Source organism: Cervus elaphus, chromosome 5 (assembly GCF_910594005.1).
Source record: "Cervus elaphus chromosome 5, mCerEla1.1, whole genome shotgun sequence".
Classification (NCBI taxonomy): domain Eukaryota; kingdom Metazoa; phylum Chordata; class Mammalia; order Artiodactyla; family Cervidae; genus Cervus; species Cervus elaphus.
This window is the reverse complement of record NC_057819.1, coordinates 94,557,096-94,584,622: the sequence shown is the minus strand read 5'-3', so window position 1 is coordinate 94,584,622 and position 27,527 is coordinate 94,557,096. Positions and strand designations below refer to the sequence as shown.

At 54.6% G+C, this 27,527-nt stretch overlaps 2 protein-coding genes across 6 annotated transcripts in view; one reads left to right on the top strand and one right to left on the bottom strand.

Moving 5' to 3' along the window:
* The first annotated feature begins 1,838 nt into the window (after nucleotides 1–1,838).
* On the top strand, nucleotides 1,839–7,592 carry TIMM22 (translocase of inner mitochondrial membrane 22). The gene is made up of 4 exons (XM_043903303.1): nucleotides 1,839–2,304; nucleotides 4,142–4,338; nucleotides 4,961–5,033; nucleotides 6,410–7,592. Exons 1-4 carry the CDS (start codon nucleotides 2,067–2,069, stop codon nucleotides 6,484–6,486), a joined length of 585 nt encoding a protein of 194 aa, XP_043759238.1. The 5' UTR covers nucleotides 1,839–2,066; the 3' UTR covers nucleotides 6,487–7,592.
* A 1,339-nt stretch (nucleotides 7,593–8,931) lies between these two features.
* ABR (ABR activator of RhoGEF and GTPase) overlaps nucleotides 8,932–27,527 on the bottom strand; it is a 191,604-nt gene continuing 173,008 nt past the window's right edge. For all 5 annotated transcript variants that reach the window (XM_043903297.1, XM_043903299.1, XM_043903300.1 and 2 more), the window contains 7 exons: nucleotides 19,163–19,222; nucleotides 18,765–18,874; nucleotides 17,929–18,068; nucleotides 16,680–16,814; nucleotides 15,535–15,640; nucleotides 12,190–12,337; nucleotides 8,932–11,612 (listed from right to left, as the gene is read on the bottom strand). In XM_043903297.1, coding sequence (XP_043759232.1) covers nucleotides 11,523–11,612; nucleotides 12,190–12,337; nucleotides 15,535–15,640; nucleotides 16,680–16,814; nucleotides 17,929–18,068; nucleotides 18,765–18,874; nucleotides 19,163–19,222 — 789 coding nt within the window. In that variant the 3' untranslated portion in view covers nucleotides 8,932–11,522. The remainder of the gene's footprint in view (nucleotides 11,613–12,189; nucleotides 12,338–15,534; nucleotides 15,641–16,679; nucleotides 16,815–17,928; nucleotides 18,069–18,764; nucleotides 18,875–19,162; nucleotides 19,223–27,527) is intronic.

Genomic DNA, 27,527 nt, shown 5'->3' with positions numbered 1-27,527 from the left:
GTGACTTTGATTTCACTTGCTGACTTTGATCTCACCTGCACTCTGATGCAGACTCTTCACTGTGGGATTGACTCTTGCTCTCTAACTCATCCCAGGGATTAATTGTTTAGATTGTTCCTTGCTTTGGAAGGCCACTTTGCCTGGGACTTGCCTAGGGGTCTGTTCCAACCTCTCAGATCCAACTTCGGCTCTTAAGACCCCTGCATGAATCAGAACCCTGGGCCCCTCACTCTTCTGGAAGGAATGGGTGGTTGGCAGGGTGTGCTGAGTTAAAGATGCCTGTGGGGAATGTCTGGTTCCCAGGCTGATGAGAAGGCTCATGTCGGAGCTAGAGATGAAAATTTGGGAGTCACTGCTGCAGTACAGGGGCTTACCAGATGGCTCTAGTGGTAAAGAACCTGCCGGACAATGCAGAAGAGACACGGGTTCAATCCCTGGGTTGGGAAGATTCCCTGAAGGAGGGCATGGCAACCCACTCCAGTATTCTTGCCTGGAGAATCCCATGAGCAGAGGGACCTAGTGGGCTACAGTACAGGGGGTCGCAAAGAGTCAGACATGACTAAAGCGACTTAGCACACGCACATGCATGCATCTTGCAGTATAGGCGGTAGTAGAAGTCACAAGCGTGGATGAGCTGCTCAGGCAGAGTGAGGATAAAGGATGAAGGCCCGAGGGGCCCAACAGGAAAGGGTCAGGCAGAGAGGTGTCGGCACAGATGACTGACACACTGCAGAGACTTTGGCAAAACTAGGAGAGAGGAGCTCCACAGAAATGGAAGAAACTTCAAAGCAATGATGCATCAACAGCAGTAAATGCAGCTGAGCCTTCGAGTAAAATGAGATCTGGACTCAACTGGGAAGTTAGGATGAGTGGGTTCACGGTCTGGTGGGAGCTGAAGCAGGGTGAACTGTAGGTTCTGCCTGGTGACACAGACAACTCTGGCTGCCAAAGAGGTCTCTCAGTCTCTGTTGACTGGTTACCCTCCCCATCTTCTGTTTCCATTTGTTTCTCTTAGCTTATACAACCAGATATGCTGCAAGTCTGGATCAATACAATAGTTTGGGATCCATTTTGGTACCATAGAAACTACTGTGAAAGGTTTTATGGGTTCATACACGCTGCTATCTCACAGTTAACCTCCAGGTTCTGAGTTTGCAAGCTAGTAAGCACTTAAACTGATTCAGCATAATGTAAGTGGCATTCACCGCAATGCTAGTCCCACATGACAACAACTGGCTGGAGGGAGTAGCAGCCTCGGCCTCCCTCGTCCTCCATCTGGCCATAGACATCTTGTACTTAAACTCGGCTATCTTCACTAATTTTTTTTTTTGGCTGCGCGGCTCGAGGGATTTTTAATTCCCGGATCAGGGCTGGAACCAGGGCACTCGGAAGTGAAACGCGGAGTCCTAAGCAGTGGACAGCCAGGGGATTTCTTTTTTTTTTCTTTTTTGTCTTAAACTTCACTCATTTTTTTTGGCCCCTTCTCTCTCCCCTCAACGGCTCAATTACTGAATAAAACATTTACTCCATACATTCATATCACGTTTTCACGTTAATTTACAAAGCACCTTACCCCATCGGCATCTCACAACACACTGTAGGAATTACCAGGCTGGAAAGGCAGTGGCGAGGCGCGCGCACCCCCTGCTGGTGCCCCGGCCCGCTGTAGCCTCCCTGCCCTCCCGCCCGTCAGGAGCGCGAGAGGCGGCGGAGACGCGCGTGCCAGCGCAAGGCTTCCTGGGAAATGTCTGGGGTGTAAGTGTGTCAGAACTACAAATTCCGGTACGCCCCGCGCTGCAGCCGCGGAGAGGGTGCTGTCTGGTGGTTCGAAATCTTTTGTCAGTGTCGTTAGGAATGCCTCATAAGCCTGACTCAGTATTCACAGGAGAACATGATAGCTCTTCCGCCGGTTGTGCACGAACTGACTTGGTTTCCGCGGCTTCCTCGAGCTCGCTCGGTGTGGCGAATCTGCCTTTGCGGCACGGTGGCTGGGCGCGCAAGGCCCGACGGGAAGTTTGTGGAATCTGCTGTGAGAAGAAGAACGCCAGGTTTCCTGGGCCACAGTCATGGCAGCGACCTCCCCCAATGCTGGGGGCTCCGCACCTGAGGCGGCGGCTTCCGCCGAAGCTCCGCTGCAGTACAGCCTTCTTCTGCAGTACTTGGTGGGCGACAAGCGTCAGCCCCGGCTCCTGGAGCCTGGAAGCCTGGGCGGGATCCCGAGTCCAGCCAAGAGTGAGGAGCAGAAGATGATCGAGAGGGCGATGGAAAGCTGCGCCTTCAAAGCTGCGCTGGCCTGCGTGGGAGGTGAGGCGGGGCCGGGGGACCCTTGGAAGGCTGAGCGCTTGGGCGGCAGCGGGGTCCACTGCTCAGAAGACCACGCACCTAGGAGGGGAGGGGGTCCTGGGCCGCGACCTTGACCCACCCCTGCCTGGTTCAGTGAACTTGAGCAGCGCCTCCCTAGACCCCGAGGTTGGCTTTCGCCTCTGGAAATTCGATCAGAGACTCGGTCCTGGGTCGAGACCTGGGGTTTATAAAATGGTTGACTTCATTCATTCATTCGTTCGCTTTAAAGTAATTACTTTTCAGAAAATTATTACTGAGCGGCTATCACGTGCCAGGCGGCGGAAAGACAGAATGAGAGACAAGAGCCTTGTTCTCATGAAGCTAATATTTTAATATACGCAGAAAGAAAAGTGTTCAGAAGGAGGACAGTGCTGCAGACCTGCAAAGGTTAGGCCTTAAGTGACTTCAGGCTAGAAAAACAAGCCAGTGAGCCCAATGTGACTGGACAGCTGGAACGAGGGGGGAAGAAGTCTGGGCTTGGCATGTTTTTGTTTTTTTTAATCGTTTGAGGATTTGAGAATGTAGGTGTCCCTCCTGTGTGCTAAGAGGCTGACCACATTTGCAGGTGAGTTGAAGTCTCATTGAGAATGAAAGGAAATTAAGAAACGAATATAGTGAGAGTGGAAACGTGAAATTGAGCAGAAAGAAGAAAGATCTTTCTGGTTGGGAGAAGACCACAAGAGGTGAGACTGGAGCCTGTGTCTTGAAGGATTAAGAGAATGAGGGTAGATAAAGAGAAAGGGCATTTCAGGTTGGGGTGGAGTGGTGCAGGTTGAGCTTTTTGCATGTAGGCATTAGGGCAGCCATTGATGGGTTTTTAGAGTTACCAAGAGCTTGATGACTCATGGTGGAGTGTGGCAAAGGGAAGGAAAGTCAGTAGACAGAGAGACCATATAGGGAATTTGCTAGACTGAAGCTCAGTGAGACATGGACTGGGTCTTTGTTCATCATTGTGCCTGACCCTAGATCTCTTACATGTCTGTTGAAATAATGCTTTGTAGTCTTTGTAGTGCTCCAGGGTGAAAGTGATGAGGGCCCTAGGCTAGGATGATAATTGTGGACCTAGCCTCACAGGAGGAAGCAAAGAAACAGCCATAAGTGCACCTGAAGTTTGGCGCAGGAATGACTGGAGAACAGGAACCGTAAGCAGGGAGGTCTGGAGGGGAGGTGCCCATGATTTCGTTGAACCTTGAGGTGACGAAAGGACATCCATGTGGAAATGTCCAGCAGGCTCAGGAAGGTCAGCTGTGGACCACAGCGTGGCATTTGCCATTTGGGAACTTTGTGACCTTAGGGAAGTTAGTTTACCTCTCTGAGCTTCAGTTTCTTCGACTACAGAAAGGAAAGGAAAGGAAAATAGTATCTACCTCACAGGATTACTGCAAGGAATAAGTAAGGCTGGGACAATAAAGCGTAATTGGTATATGGTATTTACCAAATGACTTTTATGAATGTCACCATTGTCAAGGGAGTGATTTGCAAAGTTGATACCTGAACTTGAGGGTGACTGGTTTATGTGTGAGTGTAGAGAGAGAAAGAGGGTTAAAGATGGAATCTTGAAGAATGCTAGAAAATGAAAGGAGGAAGAAATACAAAAAGAGTCAGAGAAGAAGCTGCCTACTAGATCGATCTTGGATTTTGTAATGTGGAAACCAGGCCAGTGGAGAGTTTCTGAGGCAAGAAGGGGATGGGGTATCCTCTTCACTGGTGGCCATCCAAAAGGTGCAATTTGAGTATGACCCTATTACAGTAATCTGAAAAATGTGCCAACGAAATCTTCATCTCTCTTCATTTTTAGGATTTGTCTTGGGAGGTGCATTTGGGGTGTTCACTGCTGGCATTGATACCAACGTGGGCTTTGACCCTAAGGATCCTTACCGTACACCGACGGCCAGAGAAGTTCTTAAAGACATGGGCCAGAGAGGAATGTCCTATGCCAAAAATTTTGCCATTGTGGGCGCCATGTTTTCTTGCACTGAATGTTTAGTAGAATCTGTAAGTGTCCCTGCCTTCTGAGAAAGCCTTGCCTGTTTCCATCCTGTGAGTTCTCAAGAGAAATACTCAATGCTACTAGAAAGCAGGTCAGAAGTGTCCAGTATTTGCTAGATTCAGTTTCCATTAAATAGTCCCAATGTAAACTTCTTGTGAATTTATGTTTTGGGCTTGCCTTATTTATTTTTTTTTTTTTAACAGGCCAGAAGTTGGTTAATTATTTTTTTATTATTGCTTTTGGCTGCACCTCGCGGCTTGTAGGATCTTAGTTCCCCAACCAGGGGTGGAACCCGGGCCCCTTGCAGTGGAAGCAAGCATGGAGTCCTAATGATTGGATCACCAGAGAATTCCTGGTTATTAATTTTAAACAAGAGACTTGTTGGGGAACCTGAGAAGAGGTTCTGATTACTTCTCAAATGTGACCCTTGGCTCAGTTCTTTGGTACCATGTGCAGGAAGCATTTGTGAACACATTCAAATTTTAGGAATTATACTTTTGAAAGAAAACAAGATAGGTTTCCTTTGGGGAGGGGCTAAATTAGCCAGCTAGAAACCCTGTCTTTTTTTCCTTAGTTTTCTTGTTTGGCTTCTTTCTTTGGCTCTGAACTGCTCTTCTCCACCCACAGTACCGGGGAAAATCAGATTGGAAGAACAGTGTCATTAGTGGCTGCATCACTGGAGGAGCCATTGGTTTCAGAGGTTAGTAAACAATTCTCACATGCTTTTCTTTGTGGCCTTGGACAACATGCTGAAGTTGACATTTCCAAACACATGAGTGTTCCAAGGACAGCTCAAGGCATATGTGGAACTTGATATTCTCCTCTCCTGACAAGTAAATCACATTTTCTGTGTTAACTCAATTTTGGAAACTTCTAGTATCTAGATCAGGGTTTCTGATCCTTGGCATTGTTGACGTTTTGGACCAGAGGAGTGTTTGCTGGGCGGAGGGGAGTGCTGTTCCTGGCCTCTCCCCACTCGTGCCAGTAGCACCCCTAGTGGTGACAAGTAGAAGTGTTTCCAGTGTCCCCTGGGGGACAAATAGCCCCAGGTCAAACCCACGGAGAACTATCTCTATCTTAGAATAAAGAACGGTCCCCATATTGAACAAATGGGAAGAACTTCATAATAATAAGTAATCTCTGGACTGTGTTGCTATGCAGGATAGTACAGAAGCATAGCTGGACCCCATTCAGCCGTGGGCAGCCCATTTGCCCAAACAGCAAGCTCTGCTTAACTTTCAGCTCCATGCATTTCAAACAGACATCTTTCTTCATACTGTACAGTCATTCTAATTCTATGTATAAGTTCTCACAGTAATGTTTTTGCAGTTTAGGGTTCTTAGATTTCCACTCCTGAAAGCCAAATATAGGTATCCTAGAAATGTTGGATTATCCACTGTAAGCAACCAAGAAGAAAACTGGTTCCCTGCCACTTCTCCCTGTTGGTGTATCTATCAAGAGTGTGGGGTGGGGCGTCAGTGACTTAACTTCCCTAACAGTGTCTATTACTGGGCCACTGTCCATCTGCTGTGCCCAGACTTACCCAAAGCAAAAAGGCTATTTTCTCATTTTCTGAGAGACAGGATGATTTGCTGTCATTAAAACCTGACTCTCCTCCTCACACAGCCATTTGTGATTTATGGAGTAACTTCTCCTTTGGTCTTCCCATCTCTCAGCTTTGTCAGGGCCTTCGAGAGGCTCAGCTCCCTCTGGGATTGCTTTGATCACCTTCCCAGGAATTTATTCCATAAACAAATCAGAGTAACAGGCCATATGCTTTCACTTGATTCCAAGGGCTGGTTCTGTTAACCAGTTTCCTGCCTGTGAGGAGCTGTTTTCATGAGACTAGAAATAGCAGTTCTTCGGAATGAGAAAAGTTAAACGAACTTAGATAAAAGCACACTGGATCAGCTCGTGTGCACAGCCTCACTGAAGTCTTCCAGCTCTCTGCTACGTTGAATGATTGAGAACATGTTCGCCAGCTTCTTTACATCTCTAAGTACCCGAACTTTTCCTGAGTGCGGCTTGACTCAGCGTCTTTCACCACAGGTAATGTCATTTGTGTTTGTTTTACAGCTGGCTTGAAGGCTGGGGTCATCGGCTGTGGAGGTTTTGCTGCTTTCTCTGCTGCGATTGACTATTACCTACGGTGAGAACACTGGTGTCCAACAAGGACAATGGCAGCCCAGGATCAAGGCTGCTCTGTGTAGGGCGGTTTCTGCACCACTCCAGGGCACTTGCTTCAGAGACTGAAGACATTTGTTTTTTCTCACATAGTTGGTGTCGTGAGGGAGCCGCCTGGCTGCAATCGGCCACCTCTGAGCAGCCACGCTCTCTGCACCTGGACTCGAGCCAGGCTGTGCGGGGTGGAGTGCCATGCCAGACTCTCTGTTTTGGGCAGTCAAGGAGTCAGTGTGTTGACCTGTAGGAACAGAGTTCCACAAAGGTTCTCTCCACAGCCTCTGGTGCTGTGGGGATGGAGGGGACTTTACACACACCTGGAAGCTTCTACCTTGTACGTCAACGCGGTCATCCATCTCATACCTCAGGGCAGGGCAGAGTGGAATCATGCCGTCTGACCAGTTCTGTCATTTTGTTTAGTGTTCTGCTATCCTTGTTTTATATATATATATATATATATATATATATATATATGTATGTATGTATATATATATGTATTTATATTACAGTTTAAAAGTTTGGCTTATTTTTATTTTCAAATTCCACAATTCCCCAAAATAGTACCAGGTGGCCCAAAGATTGAACATCCAAAGGGAAAGCATGAGCCAGCTCCTGAGAAGTCTGGGAATGCTCAACTCCCAGGGTCTGCAGAGCAGCGTTATCCTGAGATTGCTGCAGTGGCCCAGAAACCTGGCCTAACCGTGTCCTAGGATGCAGTGACATTCCATGCATAACCCTGCTGGCCTCTTCTGAGAAACCGTCGGGCTGGCTGGTGGGAATGCCTGCTGTCTGAACCACACATGGGTGTTCTGCTGTGACCATCGGCCCAGGCCCGCCTCAAGGACAGAGTGTGAGGGTTGTGTTGCTGTGGTCCTCCTGATGACCAGGTCCCAGCAGCCACTGGTTACAACCAGACCGTGTTCAGGAGCTGCTCACCACCACCCTGTTCCTCTGATGTCAGGGGTTTGTTCCTTACTTAAACATTAGTGTTTTTGACTTGACCTGGTAGCCTTTCTCTGACAGCAGCAGCTCAGCCTAATTGTGTGCTATACACATAAAAAAACCCTTTTACAATCGGGATCTGCTGCAGATGCTGTGTTACTCTGGTGCCTTGGTGGTGGGATGAAGATGAACTTAGGACAAGCAGGTAGCATGGTGGGGGCCTGTAATTCCAGCCACCTGTAGTGTCTCCTTTATTCCACTAGAGAGTCATTCCTTTGCCTTTTTTGGCTGTCTCCCCCACTGTGGACCGTCTTCTAAAGCTTGCTCACCCTTAACCAGAATTCAGACTCAGCTGAACCATCCAGACATCGTGTGTGTGTGTGTGTACATGAGTGATGATGTCAAATCCAGCTGGTGTGTGTGTGTGTATACATGAGTGACGATGTCAAGCCCAGTTGGTAACACCTTCCTCTGGCCTTGTCTGCTGTTGCCTTTGGAATGACCATGGGCTAGTGCACAAGGCTTATGCCCATCTCGGGGGGAGTTCTATAGAATGCCTGTCCCAGTCTCAGTCAAGAGGCGTCACTGCTGGTAGGCTGCCTGGAGAATCCTCACAGGTCTGAGAACAGATGTTGGAGTGGGTCCTCCACTGTCCCTCAACAAGTCACCTGTAAGCAGTTAGAGCAAGCGCAGACACTCTTACCTGCCACCTGTCAACAGTGCCAGAAGCCTGGCATCTACCATCCAGTCTAGTGCATGGGGTCAAATGACCGAGTACAAGCACTGCTCCCCTCATGACTGCCTTGGGAATGACGAGTCCTGGGCTGTCAGTAGCCATCAGTTCAATAAGCCAAGCATTGTCCACACTGACTATTCAGTCAGGAGAGGAGATGAATAGTTTCCTGTTTTAGATGGCTAAGGAGGCAGTATGAGCTCATAAACCAAACACCAATTTTCAGAGACATCTGTTCCCGATCTCTAGAATAAACACAGTGTCCAATGGCCGGGGCTGGTGGGAGCCGACATTAACCCCGCTAGCTCTCCTGAGGGAGGCTGGGCCCTCTAGGGGATCCAGCATCTTCAACACAGAGATTAGGCCAGCAGGCTGCCCCAAAGACCTGCAACTTCCAAGGAAATTGTAGAGAGATGTTTGCATAAAATAAACCTCCACTTGAATAGATAACTTCCTGCCATCTCTGAGGCATATCCATGGCCAGGTCTCTGGTGGGGCACTTGTATTTCATGAAAAGAACTGGCTGGTGACAGCTGTGGGCATTTGTGAAAGAACAAGGAGAGAGCGTGGGCTCACCTCCCAAACTGCCATGGTCCCCACAGGCCGAAGGGGTGCACAAGGGGGAGTTCACTAGTAAGAAGATTCTTGGAAACTCACATCTGGATGCAGCTGGAAGAGTTAAATATCTAGATTGGTGGTCTTCCCTGGACTCCTGAGAACACAAACGTCCACACCACAGGGCTGAGTTGTGCAAATGTCAGGGCTTTGCAGGTTTTTTTTTTTAATTAACATTTTCTTCTCACGTGGCTTACATCAATTTATAATAATCTACATAAGTTGAAACAGAACATAGACCAAAGAAAAATATATCCTTACCAACTTATGAAAGTCAAATATTAATGAAGGGTCCCATCATACCTGTAACAGCACAACACCGGCAGCCCGCGGCCATTGCCAGCAAGGACAGGTGTGTGGATTCCTGTAGCCTGTCTGTGGGCTCCTGTTGGCACAGCCTGCCCTGCTGGGCACAGTGGCTGGGGTTCTGCACAGTCCCTGTCTCTCAGGAGAACCCACAGGCTGTTCCCTCAGCGCAGCTTAGTCCAGGTCTGGTACCCACCCCTCCCGATTCTGGGGGTTGAGTTGATAAATATTCTGAGCCTTTTCCATTTCTCAGCCCTTCCAGCATTCCTCCCATTCTCATTACCTAAGAGGTTGGGGGCTGCAGTAGCTACCTGATGCTGAGAGGCACACGTCCCTAGTTTGGGGAAGGCAGGAGGCACCCATTAGGGGCTGTAAATAGCTCTAGGTGGGGCTCCAATTCATTCCAGTTAGTGGCCGTGGAAGCAAGAACCTTCCAGGCCACCTGCCGGCCCCCAAGTGTCGAGCAGGTTCCAGGGATGGTCAGATGGGGGATGTTCAGACTCCAGCATTCTTTCTCCACCTGTGGCCCAAGCCCCTTATCTTAGGGAGTGGGGCTCCTCAGCTGCTTAGCAGGCAGCCAGGGCGTCAGTTCCTCTCTCCTCTGGGGCATCTATCCTCCGATGTGCACAGAATGTGTACCGTTCTGCTCACGCCCAGGCCACAGGTATAAACCAGACAAGAAGGGGCCCTTCCTCTCACTGAGCTGGTGCTAAGTCCTCAGGGGCCCCAGATCCTTCTTTAAAACTGCCCTGAGCTCAAGCTAGGGGGAGCTCTTCTCTCCAATCCCCAGGGCTTGGAATCTAGTCTCTTGACACAGAGGAGAGCCGGGAAGCCGTGTACTGTAGCTCCAGCCCCTGCCGCCAGGAGTGCCTGAACTGCTGGAGGCCAGCAGTGCTGCTCAGGAGAGAAGAAATTGCATTTTGGGGGCACTTCTCACTCCTTCCCAGTACTGAGCAGCGGCCCTCAACGCAGGGATCAGACCCTGCGGATGAGTCAAGCATCACCACCAGGGTCCCCTGCAAAACCCAGTCCCGAGAGAGGCAGGTACCTGGCACAACCCCAACTCCTGGAGTTCCCCCGAGTTCACCCACAAGGCTGCGTTCAGAAGCTGGGGGTGGGAGGCAGCACCGTGACGGCTGGCTACTGCTGGACCACGCCTGACTTCCCCAGGCCTTGGGGCGCACGTGGCCGTGGGGGCTGCCCCATGGCAGTGCTTGGCTGTGGAGAAAGTGTGTAACGTCTAAGGCAAAGGTACCACGAGGTACGGGAGGCACCAGGAAGGACTAGCCCTCTCGGACGGAGCCTGCCTGTTTTGAGACACCTGCTTCAGCCCTCGTGGTTGCCCTCCCAGAAGCCTGGCTCCACCAGCAAAGCCACCACAACTCCTTGCTCCTAGCCCAGGATGCCCAGCGCTCCCTGGCGCTCCTCTCAACAGCCCACTTGCTCTGTCTCCTTGGCAACCTGACCCTCCCACCTCCCCCAATTCTTTCCTGACCCTCTGGCTGCCTTGATAGCAGGTCTCTGGTGAGTCTCTACACTCAAAAGAAAATAGAACAGCAGGAGAAAAGAAACTGAAAAGCAGTAGAAGAAACAGTCAAAGGTGCCTCACTGGGACTGAAGACGAACAGATAAACCCCAGAAATGGAGGTTCTCAGGTGGAAAATCCCAGCAATCTGCTCTCCAGCCTGTGCAGAGCCGAGGATCAGTGCGAGTCTGTCTCCTTGTCCACATTTGCACAGGCAGCAAGGCGGACAGGCGTGCCTCCACAGGTGAGGGGGGCAAGGAGAGGGTGGGGGGCGGCAGCATCAGACCGGCCAGTCCCCGCCACCGCTGCCCAGGGCCTCCTCAGAACTTTCGAGGTGATGGATCAAAAACCAAAGCTGCAAATGCATGCAGGCAGGCTGGGGGAGGCAGGGAGGACAGGGTGGAGGAAGACCGAGGGGAGGCCGCCAGGAGACTGCGATCTGGGAGCAGGGCCAAGAGAGGCGAAGCTGGCAGCAGTTACAGAGCGCAGAATAAAAGCCCTTGGACCGGACTCAGGAGGAAAGAAAGTGTTGGAGGAAATGAAAGAACAAAGCAGGCTGCCTGTGTGCCCACACCAGGTCGGTCACTACCTTTTCTGCATGACAAATAGACGTAAAACAATTCCCGAACAGCACGGAGCATTAGACACGACTAGAGGAACGCAGGGCAGAGCCGGGGTGCGTGGCGGGGCCGGGGCCGGGTCGGCTGGCTTTGTACAAGGTGGCACAAAAGATACACGTCTTCCAGTTCTTGGAAATCTCTGTCCCTTGGAGTGTGGAGCGCTGGGTTTGGGAGTTCTCTGTTGCAGTCCTTCAAGTCTGGGTTGGGTCCCCGGCTGGAGAGGCTGGCTCGGGGCCGCCCCCTGCCGACAGCCGCTCCCACCTCGGGCTACACATCGGTGGAGAAGTACAGTGTGTTCCGCTTCAGTTCTGCGAAGGAGATGGGAGGGTGCTGCAGGTAGTAGAGGAGGACCTGGACCTGTGGGGAGACAGGGGAGACTGAGGCTGGGGTCCTCACCCCGGAGGGCCTCCTCCGACCCGCTGACACGCTCTCTGGACTGGGCTCCTGTGGCTCCCCGCTTCCCCTCCGGCTGGCTCCAGCCACTCCCCCATCCCTGGAAGCCCAGGTGTGGCTGCCCGTTTGTAGCAGCAGGGGGTGCTGCAGGGCAGAGGGTGGGGCGCCCGGGGCCACTTCCCCAACTTCAGTCCTGCTCCAGACCAGACCCTGCCCTGGGTCTCACCGGGCTCCCAGGGAAGCTTCCTGACCAGCCGCGCATGAGGGCAAGGCCCCAGATTTTCCTGACACCCCTGGGTTTGCTTCCCGAGGCCTAGGCAACTCCCAAGACTGCAACCAGTACCTGGGACACCCATCCTCTGGGCTCTTGGTCCAGATGCCTACTTTTCAGCAGGACTGTCCGGAGCCCTGACTCCTTGGTGGCATCCCACAGACCCGTCAGCCCCGCTGCTCAGGATGGGAGGCGGGTGGGAGTCCACCCCTCAGAGAGGGGCTCGTCCGACCCCAGCACCTGCCGCAGGCCCGGGCAGCGTGGGGGTACCTGCGCCATGACGTCGTGGGACCAGATGTCGGCGGCCGACGTGAGGTGTGCTTTGCTCTCCACTTCCGAGGGTCTCAGTAATGTGGGGCCAAACACGGTAGCCAGGTTGTGAAGGGACATTTTGTTGATGGGCTCCTTCTCAGCAACCCTGAAAGGGATGGGAGGGGCGGAAACACAAGTCACGTCTGGCCGCCACGTGGAGCTCCAGACCCTTGGCTAATACCGCTCCTGGGAGGATTCCCCAAAGGGGTCACTAGCCTGCCCTCTCCTGAGGGTAGAGACCGCTCTGTGAGGAGGGGACTCAGCCAAGGGCCCAAGTCCCCAGCTATGTTCCAGAACATTCCACTGACAGATTCCCAGCTCCTGGGCCACCCCCTGAACTGATGGTAAACTGTGAGAGCGAGAAGGACCCACTCCAACTCTCCCTTGCCTCAGAAAGACTATTACAGGTCCAAGAACTTTCCCTGAAATAACTCATGCTTGTCACAAGCAAGCCTTTGGGTAGGTAACAGTTTCATCCCCACTGTAGAGATGAAGAAACCGGAGTACCGAGAGGCCAAATGGCCTGCCCAAGGTGACCCAGCAGGTGGCAGAGCCGGGATCCGAACCCAGCAGGTCTGCCTCCAGAGCCCAGGCTCTTCCCCACCCTGTGCGTTGTCCACGATCAGCCCAGCCGTGGAGAGGGGCCCAGAGGAGGAGACCCAGTGGGCGGGGGCCCAAGGCCAGAGGCTCTGCCTGCTGTGCGGCGGCAGGAACATCCCTCGTCCCAGATGGAGCCCAGGGCTGTCCTCCCAAGCTTTTCCAGGAGGGTCTGCCTCTTGGGATCCCAGAGCTGCCTCCTTCTGGATCTTCCTCTGCTTCTCTTGCATGATCAGCCAGATGCTCTGTAGCTTATTTCCCCTGAGTGACAGCAGGCACTGCCATCTGGGGCTGGTGTCCAGCAGGTTCGGTACCACCCAACACATCAGAGAGACCCTGTGCCTCCCCCCAGTCCCAGGCAATGTTTTGGGGCTGAGACCCAGCCGCCCCAAGCAGCGCCTCTCACCCCAACTCCCACTGCACCGTCACCCCACCCTCCAGGCAGGAGCCGTGGATGTGCCTGCTGAGTGCCTTGGAAATGAGCAAACACTGCCATGCCAGGAGCTCTGCAGCTGACCCTGCCCCTCACCACACACACACACACAGCTGGCCCTGCCCCTCACCACACACACACACACACACACACACAGCTGGCCCTGCCCCTCACCACACACACACACACACACACACACACACAGCTGGCCCTGCCCCTCCACACACACACACACACAGCTGGCCCTGCCCCTCACCACACACACACACACACAGCTGGCCCTGCCCCTACACACACACACACACAGCTGGCCCTGCCCCTCCACACACACACGCACACACAGCTGGCCCTGCCCCTCCACACACACACACACACACAGAGCTGGCCCTGCCCCTCACCACACACACACACACACACAGCTGGCCCTGCCCCTCACCACACACACACACATACACAGCTGGCCCTGCCCCTCACCACACACACACACACACACAGCTGGCCCTGCCCCTCACCACACACACACACACACAGCTGGCCCTGCCCCTCACCACACACACACACACAGAGCTGGCCCTGCCCCTCACCACACACACACACACACACAGCTGGCCCTGCCCCTCCACACACACACACACACACACACGCACACACAGCTGGCCCTGCCCCTCCACACACACACACACACACAGAGCTGGCCCTGCCCCTCACCACACACACACACACACACACACACACACAGAGCTGGCCCTGCCCCTCACCACACACACACACACACACACACACACACACAGAGCTGGCCCTGCCCCTCACCACACACACACACACACAGCTGGCCCTGCCCCTCACTACACACACACACACACACACACACACACACACAGAGAGCTGGCCCTGCCCCTCACCACACACACACACACACACACAGCTGGCCCTGCCCCTCACCACACACACACACACACACACACAGAGCTGGCCCTGCCCCTCACCACACACACACACACACACACACACACACACAGAGCTGGCCCTGCCCCTCACAGCTGGCCCTGCCCCTCACCACACACACACACACACACACACACACACAGCTGGCCCTGCCCCTCACAGCTGGCCCTGCCCCTCCACACACACACACACACACACACACACACAGCTGGCCCTGCCCCTCACCACACACACACACACGCATGCGTGCGCCAGGCGCCCAGATGTGGGAACAGACTGTGCCCGGTTCCCAGGGTGGAAAACCTAATGAATTTTCCTCCCCACTCCTCCTCTGTGTGTCCTCCCCACAGTGCTCGCCAAACTATTTGGGGATTGGTTGGGACCTTGGTCCCGGCCAAACCAGAGGGAAAATGTCTCATAATGGGAAAAACAGGACAGCGGCCCAGGCATTCCCAGGTCTCTGCTGGCCCTCCAGAGCCTGGCCTGGCCTGGCCGAGCTGCCACTGGGGGCCTGAGGACTCAGAGCCCCTCATCGGGGGTGCCCTGGTCCTGGATGGCAAGTGGATTTAAGGGATGCCTGGGGACGTCTCCTCCCCACTCACACCTGGGACCAGTCCTGGGCTCCAAAGTGAGTGACGAGGTCACAGTCAGGGCTAGCTTCCGTTCCTAACTTAGGTGCAGGTGTTAACTTTAGCAGCTCTTGGTTTGACCAGACTATGGAAGGAGGAGAGCAGAAGGTGGGATGAACCATAGTTTAGGATCTGGGTGATGTGGACTCTAAGGGCAGAGCTACTGGTAAACCCAAGCAAGTCCCCATCGAGCTGGGGACTCAGATTCCCTACCTGTTTGATGAGGTGTGGGTCAAGACCAGTGGGCTTCAGATTTTTTGGACTGTGACCGGTAATAACACACACGTTTTACACAATCATCCAGCACATGCAACAAGAGTAACTGAACAATATGCATGCTTCCCATTTGCAGTACACCCTGGGGCTCGCTCTCCTACTCCGTTTAAAAAATGCTAAGTGGCTGAGTGGCCCACTGACTGGAAACTCTACCTACAGTCCTTGGCTCTAGCCCTGCCTCTCTAAGCGTTCTATGGCCAATATTTGAGGTGGCCTCTGGGATCCAAATATTTCTCGAAACAGAAGAATGTGAATGCCAAGAATCTGAAGGGCAAACTCTCACCTGGCTGCGGGGGTCCAGCAGAGACCAGCACCCATGAGGAGGCGCCCAGGACGTGGGTTCCCAGGGCATGTGTCCTGCCCAGCTGGAGCCCACCCCCTCCCCCCTCCCCCGGCGGACGGGGCAGGACCCCTGCCCATTACCTTTTCAAGTGTTCCAGCAGGAAGAGGAAGGTGATGAGGTTGGGGTCGGGCAGGGAGCGGAGCAGATGCATCATGCAGTTCTCCTTGGCAGCAGGGTCTGACAGGGCTGTAGGGACACAAGGGGCTGGGGTGGGGCTGGGCTCTGGGCGGGGAGGCCTTGGCCAGCACCCTGGGGTCAGGAGGCTGCGGGACCCTGGGGGGGGGAAGCCTGGGCTGCAAGGGGTCAGGGGGCAGACCCGGCAGGGATGGGGCTGGTATTTCCCAAGGGTGAGCTATTAACAGGTTTCTGCAGGAGGCCCCACCCATGACCTGGAACCCAGCCAGGAGGTGGGCAGGTGGGGAGCAGACACCCTTCTTCCCTGCACAGTGTAGGCCTTTGGGGATGGAGCCACTCCATCCCTGGTCTGTAAGGATACAAGGATACAAGGATGCCACTGGCGTGAATGTTCTTTTTTTTTTTTGGCTGCGCCACTTGGCTAGCGGGATCTTGGTTCTCCAACCAGGGATGGAAACCAGGCCCTGGGCAGTGAGGGGCACGGAATCCTAACCACTGACCACCAGGGAATTAATTCCCTAACTGTTCTCTTTTTTAAGCACTTCTGATGCTGGAGCCTGGCAGCGGCCCGCGTTCCACGGGCTCCTCATTCCACTGACTGGCCCAGGAGAAGGCGAGGCAGGAGGGATGCGCCCAGGCCTGGATCTGGCCCAGGTTGGGGGAAGGCCGCAGTCCTGCCAGGCGGGGCCCTCAGCTTCCTCCCAACCCTGGGCATTGGTCAGAGAAGAGCACGCACTCCTTCTGGAAGGCTCAGTACAAGCCGCGTCAAGTGCACTCCAGGCTCACTTCTCCTTGGTCCTGGACCCCGCACCCTCAGGGCAGATTTCCCTTGTCCTGGGGTTTCTAAACAAGGTCGTCAGTGTCCAAGGAGGAAGCACAGAGGGCAGCCCCGAGGGACAAGAGGAGAGATGGGCAGGGGAAGAGTGGGCCCAGCCTCTGGATCGGGCCCCAGCAGGCCATGTGGGCCCAAGGCACAGGGCAGATGGACACGCCAGGTCGGGGGTGGGCGGGTGGGCACAGACATCTCATGCTATCTGCTGGTCGGGGAGGCCTGGCTCAGCCCAGCCCTTAGACCCCCGCTGCTGCTCACCAATGCCCTCCATGAAGGCGGGGTACAGTCGGTCTGTGAGGAGGGGCTCGGGCAGCTCCCGGAAGTAGAGCTTGAGGGTACCGGCGATGGCGTTGATGTCCATGTCGCTCAGCATCAGCAGGATGTCCTTGTTATCTGTGGGGGGGCGGGAGGGCAGGGGCTGTGCTGGCTGAGCCCCCTCCCTCCCCCACGCAGCCCTCAGCGGGGCAGGGAGCCCCGATCTGTCCCCACATCCATCCTGAGGCAGCCTGCTCTGGGCATGCACCCCCAACCCACTCTGTCCCTGGTCTGGTCTCCCCAGCAAAGGCGGGACGTAGGTAGTGCCCACAGGTGGTCTGTGACTCAGCTCCGTGGGGGAGAAGGGGAGGGAAGCACAGTTCATCATCCAGAGTCCTGGAGCCACATTCACACGTGTCACATGCCCTCCTTCCAACTGCAGTCTCCCCACTGCTAAGCCCCTCTCTGGAAGGCACTGTGCATTTTTATACCTAAAATCATGTTCTGACAAAGCCTCGGCTTCCAGGTGGCATAGAGGAGCCATGTGCCAGCCTGTCCCCAGCTCCCCGCCACCCCCAGGTTCCCTGAACACGTCTGCTTGGCAGCTGCCTGGGGACACCCACCAGGCCCCCTCTCAGCTCCCAGAGGATCAGCATTGCCCAGCCAGTTCAGGGGTCCTGCTAGCAATGTCGTTGCTGCAGCCTGAACAGCGAGATGGGGTTAAGAACCAGAAAGGTCAGGCCCTACCACCAAGGGGCTCAGTCAAAGTGAGAGGCAGCAGCGCCCCTCCCAAAGGGTAACCGGAGAAGGCAGGGGTGCGGGAGCCAGCCCGGCTCAAAGCTCTTTAGTTTCCCTGCAGCCCGGGAGGCCAGCAAGAAAGCCAGGAACACAGACTCTGGAGTCAGCAAGATCCGAGTTTAAATCAGGCTCAAAGCTTATGAACTGAGTAATCCTGGGCAAAGTACTTGGCCTCTCTGAGGCTCTGCTTCCTTATCTGTAGCAATGGAGGCAAGACTGGAGGGCAACGGATTACATGAGAAAATGCAGGGCAGGCCCGTGTCACAAGGACCCAGCAATGGTCCACCCCATGCCATGCCGGGCCGGAGCGCACAGTCCAAGGCTCCTCTGCCACCGGCCAGTCAGGGCCTTTCCATGGAGAAGCCTCCTGCTTCTGCTACGCTCTCCCACCAGCCTGAGGAGCCTGCTGGAGCGCCCCTCCCCACAGCCGCCCGGCTGGGCCTCCCAGACTCACTGGCATCGAAGACGGCCTTCAGCGCCTGGATGTCTGTGGCCACCCCTGATATCCGGTAGATGCCAACCTCCTCAATGCCCCGCTTCTCCACCTCCTCCACACACTGCCGCACGATGTAGGGCACCTTGGAGCGCTCCCGCCTGGGGTTGGGGTAGGGGATATGAGGGGAGGGAGGGGAAGGGGGCCCCCAGTGATCCCTACATGTAGCCCCTCCCTCTCTGCAAACCGTGGCCTTGCAGCATTTTGGCCTCTGGGATCAGGAGATGGGGGACAAGGACAGGGCTGAGAAAGAGGCCATGCTACCCCACCCCCCAACACACAGCCCACCCCAGGCCTGGGTGTTGAGGGACCGCAGGGGACAAAGGCCGGAAGTTTTAGGAGATCAAAGACTGAAGTAAGAGCATTCCTCAGAACAGAGGGCTCACATTTAAATGCTACGGGGGACCCAGTGGGTCACCTACAGAGCAGGGTGGGCCAGACCCTGGAGACAAGGGGAGTGGAGGGGGCTGAAGGATGCCTTTTCCTGGGGGGCAGCCACTTCTGGATTCCAGCCGGCCGCTGCCACACCAAGACATAGACATACAGCTGTCACAACTCCCCATTTATTACAGGATGCTGAGGATCTGGGATTTTCACGTGTAATCTCCCAGTGGTTAAGTGCTGGCTCATTTATTTCTAAAGCATTGTGTGAGGCAGGGAACACCCCTCTGCCAGCCACTTTTGCCCATCCGAGTGGCCGCTGTGACTACTGAAGTGGAGGGTGATTGCTGGGGTGACAGACATGAGTGGGGGCCCTGGAGGGTGGGGCTGGCAGGGACCCCAGACGCAGTACCTACTTGGTCACCACGCTGATCTTCACACCGAAGACGCCGCTCTGCTTTTTGGAGGGGGTCCTCTTCAGGCTCATGTCTCGGCTGGTGAATTTCATGGAGAATTCCACTTTGATCTGCTTGGGGGCAAGGCAGGCACAACCCCCCAGGGCGTGAGTGCCCAAGGAGTGCCCCCCAAAACACAGGGGGCACCCCAGGACTGCACCCGGGGGGCTCCCTGAAGCACTCACAGGGTGGGAATGGGAAGGGTGCGAATGGGAAGGGTGCAGGCAGAGGAGGGGAGAGGGGCTGGATGAAGGGAGCAGGGGGTGGGTGGGTTGGGGGAGGGACAGCGCCCCAGGGCACCAGCCAGAGACCGGGCTGCCCACCCACTGCGCAGACACTTCCTGTCGCTCCCGGCTCACCCCATTCATCTCAATCACATCCGTGTGCCAGTTCTTGGTTTCTACAGTCTGTGGATCCAGCTGCAGAGAAAGAAAGAAAGAGAAGGTGAGAGAAAGAGGTGACAGCAGAGACCAAACCAGAGCTCCCCCCGCTGCTCAGGCTCAGACGCTGGTCAAAGTTCAGGAAGACGGAGCTGGGGGCTGATGCTCATCTTGACATCAGTCTTTCAGGGGCTCCACGCCCCAGGTCCTTCCTGCCCCGTTAGTGAAGGATGCCCCCCACTCTGGGAAGGAGGTGGGGTACGCTCTTAAGACACATTTGTCCATCACCTCTCATTCACTCCTGACCCTGCCCTGTGAGAGGTATACTATCACCCCATTTCACAGATGCACAAACTAAGACTCACACTCTATCAGCAACTTGCTCAACTGCCTGAACTGGAGTCAGGTACACTGCGGGCGCAGCCCATGTACCTGGAGGTCGTGAACAGGAGGCGGTGCCACGCAGAAGTCAAGAAGAGCCCTGCGTCTGAATCCCAGCTCAGCCACTTCTGGCCAGGTGACCTTGGGAAGTTTCTAACCTTGCTAAACCTCATTTGTTCAGGCTGTTCATTGCCAGTAAAGACCCTGCCTTGCTGGATTGTTGTGAAGACTCACTGAGATAACAGGTAAGTGGCTGGTCTCCCAGGAAGCAAACACGCTGTAGAGGGGGCCCCCAAACTGCGCAGGAGCCCCAGGGAGGTGGAGATGGCAGGGGAGGCCCAGAGGTACCCCTCACAGGTGACCAAACAGGACTCGTTCCTTGGGCTCAGGGGCCTTCGAACTGTTTTTCCTTGAGCATCCATAAAGTGACTTGGAAAAACAATGTACACCCTGGCACATTTTTAAGTCAACATCTGAATATTTCCAAATCAAGTTTAAATAGCTGCAAAGAACATAATTTCCAGAATAATGTAAATATTTACATCTTGAAACAAAACTGTTATATCATTCTCTTAAACGTATTCAGTGGAATCCAAATTCCATAGTGATTTGATACCCACCATCAACCATTTAAAAAACACATAAACAAGTTCTTCTTTCCCTTGTAGAAACCTGTAACATTCCTTTCTTCTCCTTGATTTTGTGTTTCTAGACTATCTCACCCAAAGAATTATGCCCTCATTTGTGTTTTTTTTTTTAAAGTCTTTTATTCTTCACCCTATTCTATTTTGCTTCAACGAAAACATCTGTGTAAATAGAAATGAAAAATTTCCTGAGACCACAAGGCTCCAAATGTTCAAAACATATTCTGGATTCACTATTACAATGATTAGCAGTATGTAATAAAAAATTTAACCAACATATTAAAAATTTTAATAAACATTCAGCAGCAAAGTACCATTTTGGTGGAACTACATCTCTTAATGAGATTGGGTAGAGCACTTTGTCTGTTTTAGTTCATGTATGTACATGAATATTATTTTTTGCTAGGGTGAAATGGGGTTTCAGCATCAATACTTTTATTTTTTTGGTTTGGTTTTTAAAGATGTAAAAGATGAAACATCTGCTCACATAAAGCAGATGGGGCTCAAAATAGTTTTTTGGGGTTTTTTTGGCCTCATTGTACAGCATGTAGGATCCTAGTTCCCGGACCAGGGATTGAGCCCACACCTCCTGCAGTGGAAGCATGGAGTCTTAATTCCTGGACCACCAGGGAAGATATTTTTTTCCTTTCCTTTTGTTTTTGAAAATAGTTTTATTATAGCAATGTTTGCATTTCTTTAACCTCTTTCCTCGGTATTTGCTTTAAATTGCATATCATCAATATTTATTTTAAATGGTCTCTCAGCTGACAATTCTGCTACTTTCGTGGAAACAAAAAACTGGAAACCATGTGATTTGTGAAAGGATCAGAAACCCAGCCTTCTGAGTCTTTTACTTTCTCAACTCCCACATCAACATTTTAAGGGGCCCCCCTGTTGCCAACCAGGGGCCCTGGGAGCCCTGTGCAGGGTTCTCCAGGGGGGCTCGGGCTCCTCTGCAGAGCAAGGGGTGGGGTAAGGCCATTCTCTGGTGAGTCACTTTTTGGGCAGCAGCACTTATGGGAGCTGAGGATCTGCAAGCTGATTCTCTTAGAATGCTCCTGCCCTCCTACCCCTGGACGACTCCCACCCCCAGGGCCTGTTCTAACAGGCCCCTCACTAGAGTCTGGGTCCGCCCAGCGTGGGCTGGGCCCTGGGGCTTCTAACAGGTATTGAGGTATTGGTAAGTCTTCTCCCCATCTTCTACCATCAGACACCCGCTGGGGACAGGGGGCACCTAAGCCTCCAATAGGGTCTGGGGGCCTGGATCTGAGCCCAGGCCCTGCCTCTAGCTAGCAGTCCCCTGCCTGGAGAAGGGAGGAAACGGAGAACAGGGCAGAGGGAGAGTCGTGTGGAGAGGACCGAGCATCTCCTCAAACATAAAGAGGAAGAGTGTGGGGCTCACTGGATGGCTGCTGCCCCAGCCCTCTATTCTGGAAGGTTCGGGGCCAAGTCCTCCCGGGCCCCTGAAACCTCACTCCCCTAACCTTTATGTCCCAAGGCCTGTGGCACGGGCTGCCCCCAACAGCTTCTTTATCGCCTCCAGAATGCCAGGTCTTGGACACAGAGCCTCAGGGTGTCCCCAGCCCTGTGCCCCAGCAGTGGCCACCTGGAGTAGAGAGATCTCCACTGCCCTCTGTCGGTGGAGGCGGCTGCTGCCCTTGGGACACACACTCTGGAACGACCACCCCCTTCTCATGTAGGTCTCTCTTGGCATCAGCGTAAACCTCAGGTCAATCCCATGGTCCTGGCCCCTAGGGCCCCTCCCCTGCCCTAGCTCCCCCTGGGTTGGTCCTGAAGCGGCATGTGGACACAGCCCAGGCTGGGAAAGTGCAAGGACTGAAAATCAGGCCGATCTGGGTCCAAATGTCCACTCTTCTACTCAACTGTGTGAATCTGGGCAGGTCTCTTAACCTCCTGGAACCTCAGTTTCCCCACGGGGCGGGGGGGGGGGGGGGGGGGGCGGGATCCACACCTGCCTCAGTGTTGCTATGGGAAACAGGAACACTGTCCAGACATGTAAGCATTTCTGGCTCCAGGACAAACCCCTTACCTACAGCATCTCAATCAATCATCATAACGTACAGCTGTAAGTCCTCCTGGCTATTTCCATTCAACAATGAGAACACTGAGGCTTAAGAAGAATCAGGAGTTTGCCCACTGCCACATGTCTAGGAAGTGAGGGCTGGGGTGCAAATTCAAGTCTCCCTTGACTCGGCTTGGCTAGACCTGCAAGATCTCATGTACAGCACCCAGCCTGGCGCCCTCGCCTCTGGCAGCAAGGCAGCTGCTGTGATCAGTGTTTATCTGGAAGAGAGACATAAGGCCTCCACCGTCTGGCACCACAGGCTGACCTGGGTGCTGGCAGGTCGTCTCCAGTGCGATTCTTTCATTCCTTCCCTCCCCCTTGCTTCTGTTCCAAATGCCAAGTAGCAACCGAACGTGTTTCTGGAAGCATCTGAGACAGGACCTTCACAAGCCTGATGCAAAGGTTCAGTCCCAGCCCTGTTTCTTCCAGAAAGCCTTCCCAGATTAACTCCAGGCCTCAGGAATGTTCTCTTCCCCTCTGCCGCTCTGCCAGACTAGCACCCTATCCCCTGCACCGTTTGCTGTTGTTGTAGCCTGTCCCAGGCCAGGTCTGGGTAAGGTAGCACCGGTCATGTTTCACCGTGAGTCCCATCACCACCCTATTCCCGACTTCCCTTTGAAGGTGTGGCCCTGGCACCCGCGGCAGGGAGGACAACGCAGCCCTGTCTCCTGGGAGGCCAGCAGAACTCCAGAAATCAAGTCTATTTCAGGATGTCATTTAAATACAGAGGAGGGAGGGTGCGGAGTAGAGACGGACATGGCACATTTTCCAGAGAAATGATGCTGTCTGAACTGCTGTGGTTATTTATAACCCCTGGGAAAAGTGGACTTTGCTATTTCCTGATTAGATTAGTGCTGGGGGCGGAGGAGCCAGCCTCCTGGATGTCAGCGGGTAGGAATACCTGATGGTTCACCATCCAGTCCCAGCAGATAGGTACCGTCCCCACACCTGGGGACCAGGTACCAGGGAGACACCAGATTACCTGTGGGAGCAGGACAGGTAGGGCTGCGAAGATCCCCCATCAAAGAGTGCCTCCTTCACCACATAGGTCACAAAAATGCCACGGGCGCAGCCCCAAGGAGCATAGGCAGGAGACAGAAGCAGGTCCTAGAACATCCTGGAGAACGTTCGTTACCAATGGGTGGCTGAACACAGCCTCTGGGAGCAGCTCAACTGTGTCCTTTTTGCCTTTGCCTTTAGACCTGGTGAGGTCTTAGCTGCATGTTCAGACCTCTCCCAAGGAGAACCTGCTGCCCTCTGGGACTGATGTCCCCGAAAGAACCGCCATCCCCCAAGGGAATCCCTCATCCGAGGCAAGGCGTCCACAGTCTCCCAGAGAACCTGGCACGTGGCTGGGAGTCCGCCTTCCCCTTTCTCAGCCTCAGCAGCCTCACATTCGACAGGAAATGGGCTTCCCAGCCTGGCAGGGGGCTCAGAGGAGGCCGCCCTGCGGGCACCCAAACCCCTCTGGGTGGTGGGTGCCACCTTCATTTCAGAAATGCCCTCAGGGGTCCCCTCTGAGAGGTCTAAGCCCTTCCTCCCACCCGTTTCTCCCCAGCCTGGGACAGGAAACCCCCAAAGTCCTCCCTCTCTCTGGCTACGGGGCTGTTCACGGCCATCTCCCAGTGCTTGGGAGGCATCAGTGAATTTGGGGGCCCCCGTCCTGCTCCCTCGAGTCAGAGTCCTTCTGACAGTGGGCACTGTCCCCCCACCATCCCACACTCCCTCCACCACGCAGCTCGCTCAACCGTCTCCTGATGATTTCTGCTGGCGCCCCTTCCCCAGCTCCCACCCCGGGCCTCACGTGGCCGGCTTTAATCCACGAGGAGGGGGTGGCGGGCGGTGAGCCGTCAGAGCTGGCAGCTGCAATTCCAGCAGAGGGGGGCGCAGAGCAGCGGTGGTTACTTTGGCAGCTTACGTGGGGGGCTTGCAGGTGACAGGGGCCCCCACTCCCCTCCCCACAGCCCCTTGGCGCTGAGCCCCTTCCCTCAGCGTGTCACTGTCAGCTCCCCAGCACAAGCCCCACAGGTCCTGAGGAGCCCGCCTCCCTGGGCCCGACCCCCGACCTCCTGGCCCTCCCGGGCCCAGTTCCACCCTTTCTTTCATTGAGCATACTGCTCTGCCCTCGGCACCCGGGGCCTGTCCTGGGTGGTGGCGTGGACTTCACTCGAAGCCCAGAGTTGTTTTTAGGGCTCCTGAAAACTAAGCGCAGTGAACCAGCACAGCCGAAGCTGTCACCTTCCCAGGTGAACGGGACGCTGAATAGAAAGCAGAGGTGGGACTTTCCCTGGCGGTCCAGGGGTTAAGAATCCACCTGCCAATGCAGGGGACACAGGTTCGATCCCTGGTCTGGGAAGATTCCACATATGCCATAGGACAACAAAGGCCACGTGCCACAACTACTGAGCCCGCACACCTAGAGCCGTGCTCCACGGCAAGAGCAGCCGCCACCACGAGACGCTGGTGCCCCGCAATATAGAGTAGCCCCCAATCACCACACCTAAGGCCCACATGCAGCAACAAAAACCCAGTGCAGTCAAAATGAATAACTTATAAAAAACACACACACAGAAGGCAGAGGTGTGTGGCTGTGCTTTGGGGAACGGAGGCTGAGCGCTGGGCCGTGAAGACCAGGCCCTGAGCCAGGTGTCTTGTCCGAGGGGCACACGTTTCCCGGGGCTCCCGGATCACAGGCCACGGTGGCGGTCCTGGCTGGCCTTCCCCTGCCCTTCCCCAAGTGCATCCACATGTTCTGGGCTGGTCCCCGTGGGACACTGAAGCCAGCCTGTCATTGGGGCAGACCACAGGCGTGAGCGGCATGGGCGGGCTGGCAACGGGCGGAACAATGGCGCTGCCAAGAGCCTGCGCCCCCCCCATCCTCACCCCCTGGGAAGGGCACTGGAGGCTTCTGTCAACGTGGCCGTCTGAGAGACACTTGCAGAGAGGCAGGGCGGAGCAGGAGGGGGGTGTCGGGCCTACACCCTGCCATGTTAGGGGGAGACCAGGGTCAGGCTCAGTAAACTCACCCTATTTTCCCAGAGGCTGGGTCCCCCTCCCATAAGGCCAAGCAAGCTCTGTCCCACCCCCTGACCCCGACCTGCAGAGTGAGCTACAGGATGGCTTGTGGCACCGGCATGAGGCCACTTGGCCTCTGCTCGCCTCCCCTCCCCCCAGAACTGTGAAGTTCCCAGAGGCCCACATATGAAGGGGTCAGCAGCTCTGAATGAGGCTTTTATTGAAGCCAGGTTAGCCCTGTAGCATCCACGGTGACCCGCGTTCCAGGGCTCAGCCTGCCCTGCCCTGCCATCGAGCCCTCAGGCCGGCACAGTCGCAGACGGAACTCGGAGCGGGCACATCTCTCCCTGAGCCCTGTGCCCTCCCTCTACTGCCCGCCCTGCCTGCAGACTTCACCCCAGAATCAGGCCTGCAACCAACAGCCAGGAAGCTGCCCCACCCAGCTCAGGGCCACCAGCTGGGTCCCTCTTAGGAAAAGGAACTGGTCAGGGCTAAATCAGGGCTTCCCAGGTGGCACTAGTGGTAAGGAACCCGCCTGCCAATGCAGGAAACATAAGAGTTCCATCCTTGGGTTGGGAAGATCCCCTGAAGGAGAGCATGGCAACCCACTCCAGTATTCTTGCCTGGAGAATCCCATGGACAGAGGAGCCTGGGGGGCTACAGTCCAGGGGGGTCACAAGAGTAGGGACATGACTGAAGCAACTGAGCATGTATGCACAGGGCTAAGGCAACACAGGCAGCCCCCAGCAGCTCTGTCCTCAAAGGGAAGGGGCCACCTTAGAGGTCAGAGTCCCAAGCGAGAGGATCCCTGGGGTATATCCGGGGAGTGTCATGCTGCAGCCAGACAGGCCAAGGGCTTCTGGGACTGCTGTGGGCTCAGGGCCTCCCTCTGGACTTGGAGCAGTTTGGTAAGAATTATGAAAAGTCCTCCTCTGGAACTGACCTCATCCTCCCTGCCCCACCAGGAACACTGTCTGGGCACAGAGCCTACTGGCTGAACGAGGCACAGCAATCCCCCAGCCTGTGCCCGCTCTGAGGGGCCTCTTGGTGGATTCTCCACAGGTCCTCCCCATTTGCAGGCCCATTTCTAGGCTCAGCTTGCAAGGTGGAGCTCCACACCTCCGGAAGCTCCCCACCCAACGGCATGCAGCCTTGATCCAGACAGGGCTCTGTGACCAACCACCAGGACAACGGAGAAATAGCCGAAAACTCGAGTGAGCCCTGGGTTACACAGGGGCATGAGAGGGGAAAGCACTTCCTGCACTAAGCCACTCACGGTACCTCATCATGTCACTTTCTAAGCCTATCAGCATCTTGGGAATTATCACCTAAGTCACATCAAGAGATAAGAAAGAAGATGTCTGGAACTCAGTACATGCTCAAAACGTGCCCGCATCACTAAAACTGGGCTTAACCTCCCCAGCAGCTTCCCACTGCACTTAGATTAAAAGCCCAACTCCTCCAAGGCTGCTGCCCACTCTGTCCAAGGTCATTTCCTATGCTCCATGCAGCCTCTCTCTGCCTCCGAACACACCATGGTTGCCCCGGTTCAGGGTTTTCACCTCTGCCTGGAAGGCGCCCTTCCCAGATCTTTCAAGAATCTGTGTCATTTAAGCCTTAGTTCAAAATTATTTTTTCAAGTGAGGCCTCTCCCCTCCGCTTTGTTCTCTGATCTGTTACCCAATTTTATCTTCCTCACAGTACTTGTGCAGTATGAAATGATCTCATCTGTTGCCTGACTAATCCTATAGACAGAAACTTCCATGAGGGCAAGGCCTCTCTGCCCTGGGCTGCCTCTGCACTGCCCAGCACGTGAGGGTGCCCCATCGATACTCCGAGACCAAATGAATGAATGGGGTGTGTAGGTTGGAGAAAGCAATGTCCTTCAGCCAGGGGTCCTTCAGGACGGGGGTTGAGAAGCCCCACACTCCTGCTCACCTCTCTCCTCCTGTGGTGAGTGAATGGCTGGCCGTGGCCCAGGGTAGCCCTGCGACCTCTTCCACCCAGACTTTCCCAGCGTATTGAGAGTTTAAGGCTTAGGCATAGGAATCTTGAGATGTGGCCAAAATCATCACATGAACTGGATCTAGGGGATCATCCTGTTCAGATCCTTCATTATACTGAGGCCAGAGAACCAGAGAGGTGAAGAGATTTGCCCAAGGTCACACAGCAAGTTAAGACAATAGACTCAGGATTAGAAAAACAAGGCCTTGTGACT